This window comes from Notamacropus eugenii, chromosome 4, assembly GCF_028372415.1.
Source record: "Notamacropus eugenii isolate mMacEug1 chromosome 4, mMacEug1.pri_v2, whole genome shotgun sequence".
Classification (NCBI taxonomy): Eukaryota; Metazoa; Chordata; class Mammalia; order Diprotodontia; family Macropodidae; genus Notamacropus; species Notamacropus eugenii.
Genome location: NC_092875.1, coordinates 172,292,479 through 172,307,905, shown reverse-complemented (window position 1 = coordinate 172,307,905; position 15,427 = coordinate 172,292,479). Strand labels below are relative to the sequence as shown.

Sequence of the window (15,427 nt, the reverse complement as noted above, 5' to 3'; positions counted from 1 at the left end):
GGGAGAGATGCGCCTGTGATTTTCACAGGACAGTCTATTTACTTTACCTTTATAGAGATGGATAATGGAGGCATCCGTGAACTCGTGGGGGATAATCTTCTCTTGTCATAAATTTCAGTCAGCTTTTATATGAGCTCTGGACCATATAAATCTCAACTGGAATAGAATTAGCACCTGGTGCCTTGCCATATGGAAGGAGCCTAATGATATTCAGAACCTCTTCTTCAATTGGAACTTCAGCAAGGGAGGGATTAACTTTAACCTGAGGTAAATGGTAAATGGCTTTAGCTTGATTAATGGTGGTCTGTTGAGCACACTATGGAAATGTTCAGCCCATCTCTCTAGAAGGATGTCCTTATCACTAATCAATTTGGCTCCAACAGCACTGAGTAGTTGAGATGTACCATAAGTCTTTGCCCATAAATAGCCTTCAGGGCATCATAAAAGTGCTTTGAATTGTTACTATCAGCTTAAAATTGAATTTCATCTGCCTTTTTACTGAGTCAGGAATCCTGCATCTCTCTAAGCTTTGCTTGTACTTTACTTTTGATGGAATTAAGTGCTGCCTTCTTAGAGATGGATGAACTATCCTGCTGGTAAACCCTGTGGAGTTCTCATTTTTCATTTAGCAGTTTCTGAATTTCCTCATCATTTTCATCAAACCAGTCTTGATGTTTTCAAGTGTTCTGACCCAGATGAGCAAATGCAGTGGAACACACCAAATCTCTGAAAGCTGCCCAGTCCTTTTCTGCTCCACTGTTGTCTACTGTGTGTTGGCTCAACTTTCCCTCCAAGTTAGCAACAAACTGTTCCTGATCAGAGAAGAATTCTAATCTGTTGACATTAATTCTTCTGGTAGTCATTTTGCCTTGGAGAGGCCACTTTTGGAGAGTGTAAATATTTAACTTGGAGATAGTAAGTCTATAATCAATCTAGCACTCTACACCACACATTGCCTTCTTTACTCTCACATTCTGTCTGTCTCTTCTCCTTATAATCATATAGTCTATTAAATGTCAGTGTTTGCTGTGAAACTGTATCCGTGAAGTTTTACTGTATTTAGGGTAAACAGAAGACAGTGTTGATGATGATAATAAGGTCATGAGATGCACAAATCTTTAGTAGTAAGTGACCACTGCTGTTGCTGCTTCCTTTTCCCTTCCTCCCTAGGATTCCCTGCCAAGACTGGTAGCCTGAGTCTGCTCTAGCATTAAAGTCACCAAGAATTATAAGCTTGTCCTCTTCTGGCACATTGATGATAGGGGTCTCCAGGTCTTCTTTGACCTCACCAGAGTGCCAACATGATATTCGCAATGCCTATGGTGGCTATGAATATGCCAGCACAGTTCCGAAGCACAAAATATAACAGGACTCTCCACATGGAAAACAGAATCAAAACATTTATTCAAACACCAGAAAGCCAAATCCCAACACCAGAAAACCAAATCCATAGCAACAAAGAAATCTATACACAATAACAATGCAAGGGGCACTACCATTCCCAAGCCCTTCCTCTATTAGGCTTCCCACAAACCAATTCCCTTAAACAAAATCATAAATAACTTTTCCACTCTGCTAGTTGCTGCCTGCTCTCTCTTTCCCAGCTCCGACTGCTGTCACTCACTTTTTCCCAGCTCTGCTTCACTCTTCCTGTTCTACACATTCAGCAAGTTCCTCCCACCACATGTGACTTAGGCTTCCATGTGATTTAAGCAGGTCACATGGTCCTATTAATGAATGGGAAAGATCTTCAAATTAAGCAAAAATACATTAATGATACATCTTGCAACAAAAGGCATTCATCTTTCAGGCCTCCTGGATTTTGTGTTGTCTGTAGGTACGCACACACTCCATGTGCCAATGATGAGTGGAATGGTCTTTGTAGATGTTTTTGTACATTTTGTGTTGTTGTTGTTTTGATCACAGAGTGGAATCTCTGCTAAAGTAATCAGGCCAGGGTTGGAAAAGCAGACAATTTTTAGGGTACCTTTTCTAGCCCCTTCCTCACATCAAGAGGTGAGCAATATGATTCTTAAAAGGCTGCTCAGACACCCAGGGGGTAGTCAAATTCCACTGCTACTTCCAGTGAGAAGAAGACCTTATGGCCTAGGCCACCTGTGTGCAGGACTGTGACTATAGCTCCCAGTGTATCCACACCTGCTGCTTCATCACTTGCCTGTCGACAAAGATCTTCAACATAGGTAGAATGGTGAAATGGTATGGGTGATGTCTTTTGATTTGTGTGTAAATTGGATTTAAGTGAGGTAGAGTTGCATGAAGTAGTTAGCCTCAGTGTCTTCCAGAGTCATCATAGTCAAGTGGTAGGACAGAGTCAAGACTACTGGTGATGGCTCAAGATGCAGTGGATGACCTTGACATCTTTGATGTCTTAACTAAGCTCTAAGCACTCCACAGTACCTGCTTCAGCTGCCTTCAAGGTGGTTGGAACAGATTGTTCTCACCCACCCATTCCACCAGGGGAAGTCTCTGCATGTTTGGGGTAGACATCCCACTAACTCACCAATGGGTTTGAGACCCCTTGGTCATCCTCAACCTGGTTTAGCCTGTCTGACAAAAGCAGTTTACTGGGGTGTGGCCATTGCACTTGCTACAGCTTCTTCATTGGTGAGAGTTAGGTGGAATAGGTGGACACCAAAAGTAGAAAGCAGCCCTGAAAAGGGATTGGCAACCTTCACACCAGAGGTACTAGTCTTCCAGAGCACACTTACACCTCATACAGGCAATCAATATTTGAATAATTCTTTTCTCCACCAATTAGGTGAGTCTTTTGCAAATGTACTGAGCTTTAACCCTCTGATTACACTTCAATGGGTCTATTATCTCATCAATATAGGTATTCTCTCCAGTGATTCAGATTGTACATCCTGATCAACTGTTTGCCCTGTTCAGTTGAAAATCATATTCAACCCTTGTCCATGCTCAGTGTAAATCCTAAATATTATATAGCTGTTTATGCTATGAAACTTGGCTATGTCCTCCCATAATTGTAAGAGGTTTTCCTTAACATTTTAGGGCTTCCCTTTAAATAACTTAATATTATATAGTTACCAAATGAACATACAAACTTTACAGAGATATCCCTCACTCTTACTACAAGACTGGCTCATCTCTTTTTCTGGTGATACAGTGATATGATGACATTTTTTTAATTATCCCTTCTATGTAGTTTTCCTTGGCAGTATGATGTAAGTCTCATCATGGTTACGATGAACCTTTCCACTACCCTTTGGATGACCCTCAATTTTAATTATTTAGTGAATGTTGTGTTCCATTTCTTACAGACATACAGCATTACTGGTAGTATGTTGTTAAAAAGCTGGGCCTAGGGCAGCTAGGTGGTACAGTAGACAGAGCACTGGCCCTAGAGTCAGGAGGACCTGAATTCAAATACTGCTTCAGAAACTTGACATTTACTAGCTGTGTGACCCTGGATAAGTCACTTAACCCTGACTGCCTCACCAAAAAAAAAAAAAAAAAATGAAAAAAGAAAAGATAGGTTTTTAATGCAAGATGTTGCAACACTCTGACCTGGGCCCTCCTTCCTCTCTCTGTAATTCTGTTCTAGTCATCTCACTATCATTACTCTCCTATACCACTCCCCACTCTAAGCCTTCCTCTTCCAAAATAAAAATAAAAGCAAAAAAAAAAAAAATGGGGGCAGCCAGGTGGTGCAGTGAATAGAGCACTGGCTTTGGAGTCAGGAGGATCTGAGTTAAAACGTGACCTCAGAAACATTGTATTGATCACAGTTCTTTAGTCTTTTTATTTATTTTATTCTTTAGTCTTATTTTTCTTTACAATGTTGTAGTTATAAATTATTCTTCTTGTTCTTACATCATTCTGCATCAGTTCATACAAATCTTCCCAGGTTTTTCTAAATCCATTCCATTTTTCATTTCTTATAGCACAATAATATCCCATTACATTTTATACTATAACTTATTCATCCATATCTCAAATTGTATGAATCCACTTTGTTTCCAGTTTTTTGCTAAAACAAGTGGTTGTTATGAATATTTTTGTACATATGAATCTCTTGCCTGTACTCTTTCAATAGCTTAATTGTTTTCTCTACTTCCAGTCTCTCCCACCCCACTCCCTATAATTGATCCTTTATACAATATGCAAAGCAATCTTTGGTGAGCAAAGAAGTTAAACCGGGGGTGGGGAACCTATGGCCTTAAGGCTACACGTGGCCTTTTAGGTCCTTGGGAGCAGCCTTTTCACTGAGTACAAGTTTTACAGAACAAATCCTTTTATTAAGGTGATTTATTCTGTGAAATTTGGATTCAGGCAAAGGGCTACACTTGAGGACCCAGAGGGCCACATGTGGCCTCGAGGCCACAGGTTCCCCATCCCTGTTAAGCCAAGAGCAGGGAAGCCAAACAGAATGGCTGAGTATCTTTGACCTCTAGTTCTTTTTTAAAACTTCCCTCCTCTCAGATCCTATATCTGCAGTTCAAGCTACCCAACCAATACAAAAATTTCTTCTCACAATGTGGTTAGCAAATTGGTACTACAAAGAATAGACATTCGTAGACACTCATGCTCAAGTCTCTTCCAGGATTTTCCATTACCCCTCATCACAATTCTAGCTGAAACAAGGTCTCCAGGCTCTCCTTCAACAGGAGAGCGTGCTGATACATTCTGTGCATGTGCCAGTTTCTCTTACTTTATAAATCATTTTGTAGTTGCAGTCATGTAGTTGCTGTATGTATCTTGTAAGGAGTATTCCCAAGGAGTTTGTCTCTTTGCTTGGGTTTTGTTTTTGAAATGGTTTCTTTTGAACAACATTAAACATCAATACAAGTTGAACTTGCTTTGTAACTATTAACATTTAAATACGTAAATTCCTACTTATAAAATGTCATAACAAATTTTCATTCCTTCCAAGTTTTACTAATAGGTGTATGCATGTTTTGTTATTTATCCATTTATTCCCACTTACTTTAAAAAAAATGCTTCATATGCATTATCTCATTTGATCTTATTGTACTGTTTTATATTTTTAGTGCTTTAGTTTTTCTTTTAAAATTATCTCTCCCTCTTACTTAATTGAACAATTAAAACAATAATCCTCACCTCACAACTCGGAATAATCCAAAAAAACCCCAAAATCCCCACATTTAGCATAAATGGTTTTCAGTGGGACTTTAGTCAGGTGAATTCCCAGGCCTTTGAAGAATATTTATCTCTATCTCTTGAATAACTCCCTCAATCTTTCATAACTTATAGCATGGTGAAAGCCCATGTGCTATTTAATTTGGGAACTTCTCTAATTTTGGAACAATTCTACTCAGCATATCAGTATATTTGTTATTTTATCATTTCTTCAATGGAGACAAGTTTTCCAGGTCCACTAGAAGTAAAAAATTCCCCAAACATTTTTGAGGTGATATTTTATAATCTAATGAAGATGCCAGTATCTTATAGGTTCATCTGAACTTTTTCTGATAATGATTTTGGTGTAATCTTCAATGGAAACAGTAACAAGAACCCTCAAAGTCTGCAACAAAATCAATACCACATAACAGTCTCATTTATCCAAACACAGACTTACCTAGTTTTAAAGATTAATATTTTAAGAATATTTCTTTTGATTTAAAGTTTAAAATTACATTAAATTGTATTCCCATCTCTGATGATTTTGTCCACAATCTAGAACCTTAAGGCGAGCATTCCATGAAAAATTTAAGTCCCTGTAGGGTAGAGGGAAACGAGCACGGACTCTGGAGTCAGAGTACCTGTGTTCAAATTTTACCTCTTATACTTGCTACCTGTGTAACCTTAGGCAATCCCTTAACTTCTCTGATTCCTGATGTATAAAATGAAGAAATTGGACTAGATGATGTCTCAAGTTCCTTCTTTTTCTAAAGTTATATAAGTTTATGATAGCGGCTAAATAGCAGGAAGAAATCTATGGGGAGAAAAACACTTTTTTTAATCAAAAAGGAAAACATTTTAAAAGTATTAAAAATGTGTAAAACAATAGTTACAAAATTAACAGCATGAAAAGTTGATATATTTATTACAGAATTCTTTCATCTCATTTCAATAGTAACATTTATATCATGGCAAGCAGTGTGGTGTAGTGGTTAGAGAACAATCTTAGACTCAGGGGTTCAAGTGTTGCCTTTGACACATATGACTGCACAAGTCATTTTCCTTCTCAATGCCCAAGGCAGTTCTTTCAGATGAAAAATTACAGGTTGGTTGCAGATCTGCATTCAGAGGGGGAGAGTCCTACACTAATGAAATCCATAAATCTGGACTCCCTGCAACTCTACTCTGTTCCCAATCTCACTGGGTAATAGCATAGTAGAGCCTTAAAACTTGTAGTCTGTTGCGGAGTTACCCTACGTCCCCTTGCAACATTTTTATCAGATGCTTATCAGGCTAGGCTGTATAGCAGAAAATCATCTCAGACTTTGCCTTTTTTTCCCCTCTAAGTTACACTCTACTTGTGACAAAGTATGGAGATGAGAGCACAAAACCAAAAGTCTGATTTATATTCTGTAGACTTCCTCAGTCAAATTGCTATGTTTACTTGAGCAAAACACCAAGCTTTTAGGTAATTGGCATATTTGAACACAATGTTTTGTGAAGTTAGTTGCAAAGTCATTTACTCCACTCCAAATCTTTTTTTTCCCCCTAAATAAACTTTAATTATTCTTAACTTCACCTTTTTTTTTTTTAAACTTCAGTCTTTTTCTTACTAGTTGGTTCTAAGGAATCTATGCGCGTTCTTTCTAGAAGGCAGAATCTCCTTTTTCCAACCCTACATATGTCAAATTACTAGAGACAATTGTTAAAATAAATCTTCCTTCAGGCCACACCATGACTGAGGAGGCAACCCAGGAAATAAGACAAAAGAAATTTATTGTAGCACACCAAGCATTGGGTCGGTCCAGCCCTGAATTCAAACTGCCCAGTGTTTTTACAGACAAAATTAAAAAATTTCCACATAAGGGAAAGACAATCTTGATTGGTACATATTTCAAACGAGATGACGTTAGCGCAGCAATGGAGAACCTGCGGCATCCAGGCCGCATATGGCAATTGAGGCCTCCAGGCTACAGGTTCCCCACTCCTGGTAGTGCCACCTCATCTCCTCTCCTATTATAGCATCATAGGGAGAAGAAAGTAATGCTAAGGAGTTGGAATTATTGCACATGTGGGCTGCCCTTTTCTGCACCTACCCCAGAGAACAGGCAAAGTAGAAAGATGGGGTCACTCTAACTGACTCAATAGTAATAGCTGATTCTGCCCAACATGAATGCAGTTGGACAGGTAAAAGATTCTGATCTGAAAGAGATGTAGTTCAGACAGCATACTTCACAATGAGTTGCACAGTTCAAAAGGGCATTTACATACATTTTCAGTTACCCTCATCAGGCTAGTCTTGGCTTACAGATATCAAAATATTGAGAAGGTCTTTTCTTTGGCACTCATAGAGGGCTCTGGCTAGCTTTCCAACAGTGGCCCCCTTGTTGCCTTCCCTCATCAGCCACTTCTGGATCATCTGGTAAACCTTTTCTTTCAGTCCATCTCGATCATAGTCATGATCAATTTCATCTATCTGGGATTCGGTGAAGCCCAACCTCCGGGCGCATTTTTTCCAAATCTTTCCAAGATTATCTCTTACTGGATCCAGATGTTTATCAGTCAGGCTAGTCGTATCTCCTACCATAGGAAAAATAGAAGCATCTAGATATAATATTCCAAAAAACAAATTCCCATGCCTCATAAAACCAATGATCATGCTCAGGTCTAGGGAGGGGGCTGGACTAGTTCATCTCTGAAATCCCTTACAGATTAAATTTAGCATTCTTTGATGCTAAGTGTGCTAAGGGTATAGAGTTTTGTGTTGGAAGGGGGAAAGGAAATGCATTTTATTTCCAAATTCTGCTTCCAAACCCAGAAAGATTCTTGAAATGCACCATCTTCTAGATATAGAGGGGCGGGGAAGAAAAATGCTTTTACTTATCTCCAAGTTATACTGTACCTATCTAGTTTGTACATGGTTGTTTGCATTTTGTCTCCCCCATTAAACTGGGAGCTCCTTGAGAGAAGGGACTGGTTTTTGCCTTTCTTTGTCTTCCCAAAGCACCTAGCACAGAGTAGGTGACTCATAAATACTAGTTGACTTGATTTGACTTCCTTCCTGACTTTCTTTTCTACCTAACTGAATCCGAGAGGCCTTGACTGTCATTGTCTCATCCATTCTTTACCTCTTTATTCCCATCTTGGTTACTTTCTTGTTCAAAAGGTGCATAGTGGAGTCAAGCAAGTTAGGAAAAGATCTGTGTGCCCTAGGTAAAGTTAAAAATCATTATACAAGCATACCTTGTTTTACTGTGTTTCACAGTGTGTTTTTTACAAATTGAAGGTTTATGGCAATCCTGGGTCAAGCAAATCTGTCAGTGCCATTTTACATGTGCTCACATCATGTCTCTGGGTCATACTTTGATAATTCTCACAATATTTCTGTTTTTTTCATTATTATGTCTATTCTGCTAATCTGTGATCTTTGATGTTACTTTTGTAATAATTTGGGGGCACCATGAACCACAAACTTAATTGATAAATGTTGTCTGTGTTCTGACTGTTCACTGAGAGGCTGTTCTGATCTCTCTTCCTCTCCTCAGGCCTCCCTATTCCCTGAGAGGAAACAGCATTGAAGTTAGGCCAACTAAAAAACCTACAGTGGCCTTTGAGTGTTCAAGTGAAAGGCAGAGTCAATTGATGAAGCAAATGTCAGTGTTGTCTTATTTTAAGAAACTGCCACAGCAATCTTCAGTAGCCACCAACACTGAGGCAAGATGCTCCACCAGCAGAATGATTACCACTCACAAAAGGCTCAAATGATGGTTAGCATTCTTTAGCAATAGTGTTTTCAAATTAAGGTATACATACCGAGTTGTTTTAGATATAATACTATTTGCACACTTGGCCTACAGAAGAATATAAATATAACTTTTATATGCACTGGGAAACCAAAAAATTCTTGTGACTTGCTTTTTTGAGATATTTGCTTTATTGCAATGGCTGGAACTGAACACACAATATCTCTGAGGTCTGCCTGTATATGATGATACTGTAGAGGCTTTGAGCCTTCACTCTAACATACCTGATTTGAATCCACAAAATAAATTTGTGCTATAGAAAGTATGATTCTTTGATGTTAACATATCCATTTAAAAAAGGAGTAAGAAAAAGTATCCTTTATTCTTCCCTCTCCTTGCCTCTTGTAATGTGTTCTAGATGTTTGCCTACCTCATCTTCCTCTAGTTCCAGCTTTGGAGTCAATTATTATGGCAGAAGAATTCCCTCATGGACACATTTACTAGGGCCATACCCACTTTGGTGAAGCATTCAGGGTAATGAACAGGCATTTTTTATTTTAAAATACTATGCTGGATATTTCATTATATTTATCACCAGCCTACCATCATCATATGGCAAGAAAGAATCCAGCCCCAAGTCTTTTAAACTCTAGGAATCCAGTTTCTTTAGGAAATGAAAGATAGAAATGATGACAATAATGTTCCCCTAAAGGATGTTTTGAGGACTAGTTAGAAAATCTACTTCTAAAAAGGTAAGTTCTTTGTAACTAATAGACTACTAAATATTCTGTAAGGCACACTATATACCTGGAGACCTTTGGCCACAAATATATTCTTTGTCATTTTTTCCCTTTGGACTTGTTTTTTCTCTATCATCACAGCCCCTCTTCTCTTCCCCTCCCATGCAGTGTATGTGTTTCCTCATTCTTTCTTTTGGCTCTCACTTCCCCAAGTCCTCCAGTTTCATTTTGGACTGCCTCTTCTTTCATTTTCTCCCACTAAGCAGCTGGTAACTATCTGCCACTGCTCCTCCCCTTTTATTCCCCCATCTCTCTTGATTCTTACTGAGCCACAAAATGGGCTCTCTCAAGGCTATGACTACTATAAGGCTCCTAAATTCCTTGGGATCTCTTTGGATAGTCTTCTTTTTTTTTTTGTAATGAATGCAGACTCAGAACTTTTTCTGTTGTTTTCTTAAGAATCTTCATTTAAAGATAGTATCCAGGCCAGTCATATCTTATTCCTCTCTAGGCAGCATTCTCACTACAATGCCTCAGCTCTTCATCTGCAAGCTCCCTCTCGTTATGGAATTCATACACTGATCATACCCTCTGATTGGAGGGCTCCTCCCTGAACCTCTATTTAAGGAGCCAGCCCAGTTTCATTCCTCTCCAGGCTGCACTCTAGATTTCCTTTACCATGCCCAGAAACCTTTGTCTGCCTCTCCGTCTCCCTTTTCAGCTTCCCTTTTTATGGGTTGTCTTCCCCCATTTAGAATGTAAATTTCTTGAAGGCAGGGATAATCTTTCTACTTGTAGTTGTATTCCCTGTCCTTAACACAGTACCTGTCACATACATATTAAGTGCTTAATAAATCCTTGTTAACTGATTGACTCTTGTAAACTTCATACAATCTGTGATGAGCCAAGAAATAGCATTTTGAATGTGAAAGCTTGGAATGCTATAAGTCAACCAGCACCCTATTTCTGTATTCCTAGAAGCTGGTCTGAATCTGAACAAATGTCTGAAGGAGTCCTCTGCAAACCAACTAGAGTTTAAAAAAAACCAAAACACCTAGAACACCAGGTTAGTTTGGGGATTATCCTACAGGTTTGGATACTACTTGGTGAAGGTTGAATTTTTGAAGAACTTAGGCTTAGTAACACCTCAGTGAGCTGTTGGGTAGACAGAAGAAAGGGGAGAGGAAAATAAGATATTAGAATTCCATTCCTCTAGAAAGAGAGAAAACCATAAGTAAATGGGAATAAGTTTCTTCAAAGAGATATTACCAAATATATGTAGATACTTGGATTCTGGCTCTTGTTGAATGTTTGTGGATATGTTTTCAATAGGCAGGCTGGTGTCGTCAATCATCATGATATTACTGCGTCCAACCTGAATGCCAGTACTGTTCACAAACTTGATTTTTATTGCGTCTTCTAAAAAGATTCCGAGATTGAGAAGGTGAAGAGGGAGGGGAAAATAAACATAGTTAAATGAGTATAATTTTAAATAAGTGGAAAAGTACAGCATGGGAAAAGAGTTAAGTATAATTAAATCAATTTCTCATTCTGTATAACTCTTCCAAAACTCTCTACAAATACCTATATGTCAGTGCAGCCAAGTTTCTCAGGCCAGTCTCTCAGTAGTTGGGTTTCCTTTACCATCATCACTTTACTAATCATATCATTCTTGAAACAGATAAAGTAGAAATGGAAATGCAAAAGTCAGTAAAAACAGCTTTAGATCATATTTGGCATTTTTACCCTGTGAATTTGAGTGAGTGTCTAGTGAATTATCAACATTTATGCTTGGTGTCCTGACTGAAAGTAATAAGGACAGTCTAATAGGATTATTCTTCAAAAGTACATTGTGTTGTACCATCTTTTTAGAACACCAGCTATGACAAGTTCTGCTGATACTAACTAGACATTTTGAAAAAGATGAGATACAGGAAGTCTTCCATTCCTCTCATTTACAAATTAAAAAACAGGAAGGAAGCTATCTTCTTAAATTTCTACAACCCTCTTAGAAAGCAAAATATCTTTATGCTGGTCCTTTTAAAATTGTTACATCAGAAACCACTTTTAAGGATGACAGTATTAGAGACAAAGAAAAAGACAAATTTGAATTCAGAAGCAGGATAGAAAATTGTTTCCAATAGGCCAAACTGACAATAAAATAGATGCTGTTTCAAAACCATACACCTTGGCAGGATTCAGAGATCTGTATAGCAAATGAACTCTTAGGCAGTGTTTTACAGGAAAAAGCACTCAGAATATGCACAGACTTTAGCACATGAACAAATCAGAAGTTGGAGTCAATTGTGATAGAGCTCTGACTGAAACTTTTTATCTTATAGAGTTGCTTGCAGTTGTCAATGTCTTTTTTTACATGACTCTCTTTTAAACCTCCGTATTGTGCCATTGGAAAATACAAAATATTTAATCATGGCTCTGAGGAGATCTGCAGTGGTTCTGAGATGGACAAATTAACGTTCATATTGTTCATTTAAAGACTATAGGAGGCAGAATATGAGAGGTACAATTGGGTGCCACTTAATGAAAGTAATCACAACTTCTAAGGAAATGCTGACAAATATTTGATGACAAATGAATAGTAAGTTATAATCAAATCAGTTCTGAAGACAGTCAGGATCTGCTGTCAACTCTGTAATTGTTACCTCGGCCTGTTGCAGGTACAGGAAATGAAGGAACAAAAGGGAAAGTATTTATCCTGGATTCCATGCCTCTTGCTTGACCTATATAATGACCAAAAAAAAAAAAGACAAAATCTAAGTCTTACTCCTCACCTTCACTGAACAAAAATAAAACAGAAAAGCATAAGAAATCCTTTCCCATTTGTTATAGTTATATTTTAAAAATAATATTAATGTATACTTCAAACTATAAAAAAAGAGAAAAATATAAAACCAACTATCAAGAACTAGGTGGCTACCACAGTTCCTTCCAAAGCTAAATATACAGTCCCATAAGAATACAGGATCAACTGTTTATAAGCCAAAGCTACCTATAGACCAAAGAAAAGTCTAGTCTGGAGAAATAATAAAAGCAGTATTTGGCAAATAAGTATCTACAACTATTCTCTAGAGAGGGGACAATTTTCAACTACTTGAATTACTTTTAAATTTTGTTAAAGTTCCATAAAGTATCAGTGAGAAAAATACTCATATCTCTTATGCTAATAAACCCAACTAGAACAGGAAGGGGTTCTCCAAAGGGAGATCAGTGAGGGAAAATGGACATATCTTGGCTTCCTTGTGTTTACACTTAACTCACAGAACTGGTTTTGGAATATGATTAATCTTTTGAAATATATCACATTTATTTATAGTATTGTAGATTATATTATCTCTAGGGCAGTAATTCTTGGATCTTGCAATGTAGAAGTACAAAGTATACCACACACAAAGATGTGCTTTTCTCTTTTAAAAAAAGTATATTTTTCCATTGTAGACTTGAAGCTACCAAATAAAAGAGAACTTAAAAAAACAACTAAATTTTAATAGTTGCTTGTACCCTAGTAAAAGTTTTACAAGTTGTTTTGAAGGGGGTTTGTATGTGGGAACTGGGAGATTAGGTAATAATTGTTACAGTCTTTTGCTCTAGTAATGTGACCCAGTGATTTAATGTATCCTTTTTGATGATTGCCATTTTTAAGCTTTCTCCATTAAAAAAAAAATGTGCTTAGAACTTTGTCCGCAAGATATGAAGTAAGACATTTTTTTAATTTTCAAAAGTAAGGGTTCTTCAGATCTAACCTTTCTGGAGAACAATTTGGAACTATGCCCAAAGGACTATAAAACTGTGCCTATCTTTTGATCCAGCAATACCACAGCTAGGTCTATGCCCAAAGACATTCAAAAAAATTTTAAAAGGGAAAGGTACCTATTTGTACAAAAATATTCATAGCAGCTCTTTTTGTGGTGGCTAAGAATTGGAAATCAAAGGGATGTCCATCAATTGAGAAATGGCTAAACAAGTTGTGGTATATAATTGTAATAGAATATTATTGTGTTATAAGAAATGACAAGCAGGATGGTTGCAGAAAAACCTGGACTTATATGAACTGATACATAATGAACAGAACCAGGAGAATATTGTACACAGTAGCAGCAATAGTGTTCAGTAAAGAACTACAAATGACTTAGCTATTCTCAGCAACACAGTGATAAAGGGACTAATGAGGATGCATACTAACTGCGTCGAGAGGAAGAATTGGTGTTGACTGAATATAGACTGAAGCATGCTATCTTTCACTTTCTTTATTTTTTCCCTTTTATTCGAGTCTTCTTGTACAAAATGACTGATATAGAAATGTTTTACAAAATCACACATGTATATCTCATTGCCTGCTGTCTCAGGGAGGGAGGAAGGGAAGGATAGAATATGGAACTCAAAACTTTAAATAAAAAAATGTTAAAAATTTGGAGAAAAAAGAAGAAGAGAGAAAAACAGTAAAAAAAAAAAAAAAGAAGTAGGAGTTCTTAACTTTTTTTTTTTATGTGTTATGGACCTTGCTGGCAGTCCAGTGGTGCCTATGGAACTCTTAACAGAATAATTCTATTAAATGCACAAAATGAAATACATAGAATTACAAAGGAAACCAATTATATTGAAATTACTGACGTTGTTGTTCAGTTATTTTTAGTTCCGTCTGACTCTTTGAAACTCCATTTAGAATTTCTTGGCAAAGATACTGGAGTGGTTTGCCATTTTCTTCTCCTGCACATTTTACAGATAAGGAACTAAGGTAAACAAGGTGGTGATTTGCCCAGGGTCATACAGCTATTAAGTGTCTGAAGCCAGATTTGAACTCAGGAAGATGATTCTTTCTGACTTCTGGCCTGGCACTCTATCCACTGTGCCATCTAGCTGCCCTACATTGAAAGACAGTTAACAAAATATAGTTTAAAAAGCAAACAAGTTAACGGACCCTAGATTAAGAACCCCTGCTTAACAAACATTTCTTGGACCAAAATCCAATTTATCTCACCCTAAGTAGCCAGTTCATGGTTCTACACACTTGGCATTTGCTAACTGTTAAAAAGACAACTACTCCCTCATATGCACATAAGCCACAATACAGACAATGGCAACTTTACTTTCAGGAAACTATTAGATATGGGAAAGAAGCAGATAAAATAGTCCAAGTCAAAAAGGTGGATTGATTACCTGTTGTGCTGAATGGGAGAGTTGGCATGTTTGCTCCTGTGGTAGATTCAGGCACAGATATTTTAAAGGGGGTAGTTGCAGTGTTTAGATTTAGTCCATAGATATTGCTTGTTCTTGAATCTATTGACCTCGATCCAAAAACCTGATGGTTATTCAGTAGTGGTACTTGTAGTGGGGTAGATGGTTCTGTTGGTTGCTGTAATAGATTGCTGTGATTGTTTGCAATGGGATGACAAGAGCCCATCCCAGACATGAAATTATTCTTATAAAACTCATGCTTCTGAGGTTGAGCAGGCCCTGTGAAAGGGTCATGGGAGACTCTTCGCCTCCTTTCTTCTTCTCTTTTAGCTGCAGCAGATCTAAACTGACTATTTGTTAGCTTATCCATTCGGCTGCCAAAGAGATGGTAGTTTGCCTCTTCCTGTAGCTTGCTTTGTAGGCTCATGGGCTCAGGAGAGACCTCACTCTCCACTGGCTGGTTTTCAGGGTAGGGAGCAAACATGGACTCATCAATACAACCATTTCCGAGTTCCTGGGAACTATGGAGTGAATTGGGCTGTTCTGTAGCATGGAAAGAAGTAGAAGTATTAAATGAAAGCATCTTGACACATTTTTAAAAAATATGATATATCCTAACAACGGCAT

The 15,427-nt window shown here is 37.7% G+C and overlaps 1 protein-coding gene across 3 annotated transcripts in view; it reads right to left on the bottom strand.

Moving 5' to 3' along the window:
• Positions 1-6,032: 6,032 nt before the first annotated feature.
• Positions 6,033-15,427, bottom strand: part of RIPK1 (receptor interacting serine/threonine kinase 1) — a 60,205-nt gene continuing 50,810 nt past the window's right edge. For all 3 annotated transcript variants that reach the window (XM_072603682.1, XM_072603683.1, XM_072603684.1), the window contains 4 exons: positions 14,783-15,343; positions 12,271-12,348; positions 10,877-11,026; positions 6,033-7,704 (listed from right to left, as the gene is read on the bottom strand). In XM_072603682.1, coding sequence (XP_072459783.1) covers positions 7,418-7,704; positions 10,877-11,026; positions 12,271-12,348; positions 14,783-15,343 — 1,076 coding nt within the window. In that variant the 3' untranslated portion in view covers positions 6,033-7,417. The remainder of the gene's footprint in view (positions 7,705-10,876; positions 11,027-12,270; positions 12,349-14,782; positions 15,344-15,427) is intronic.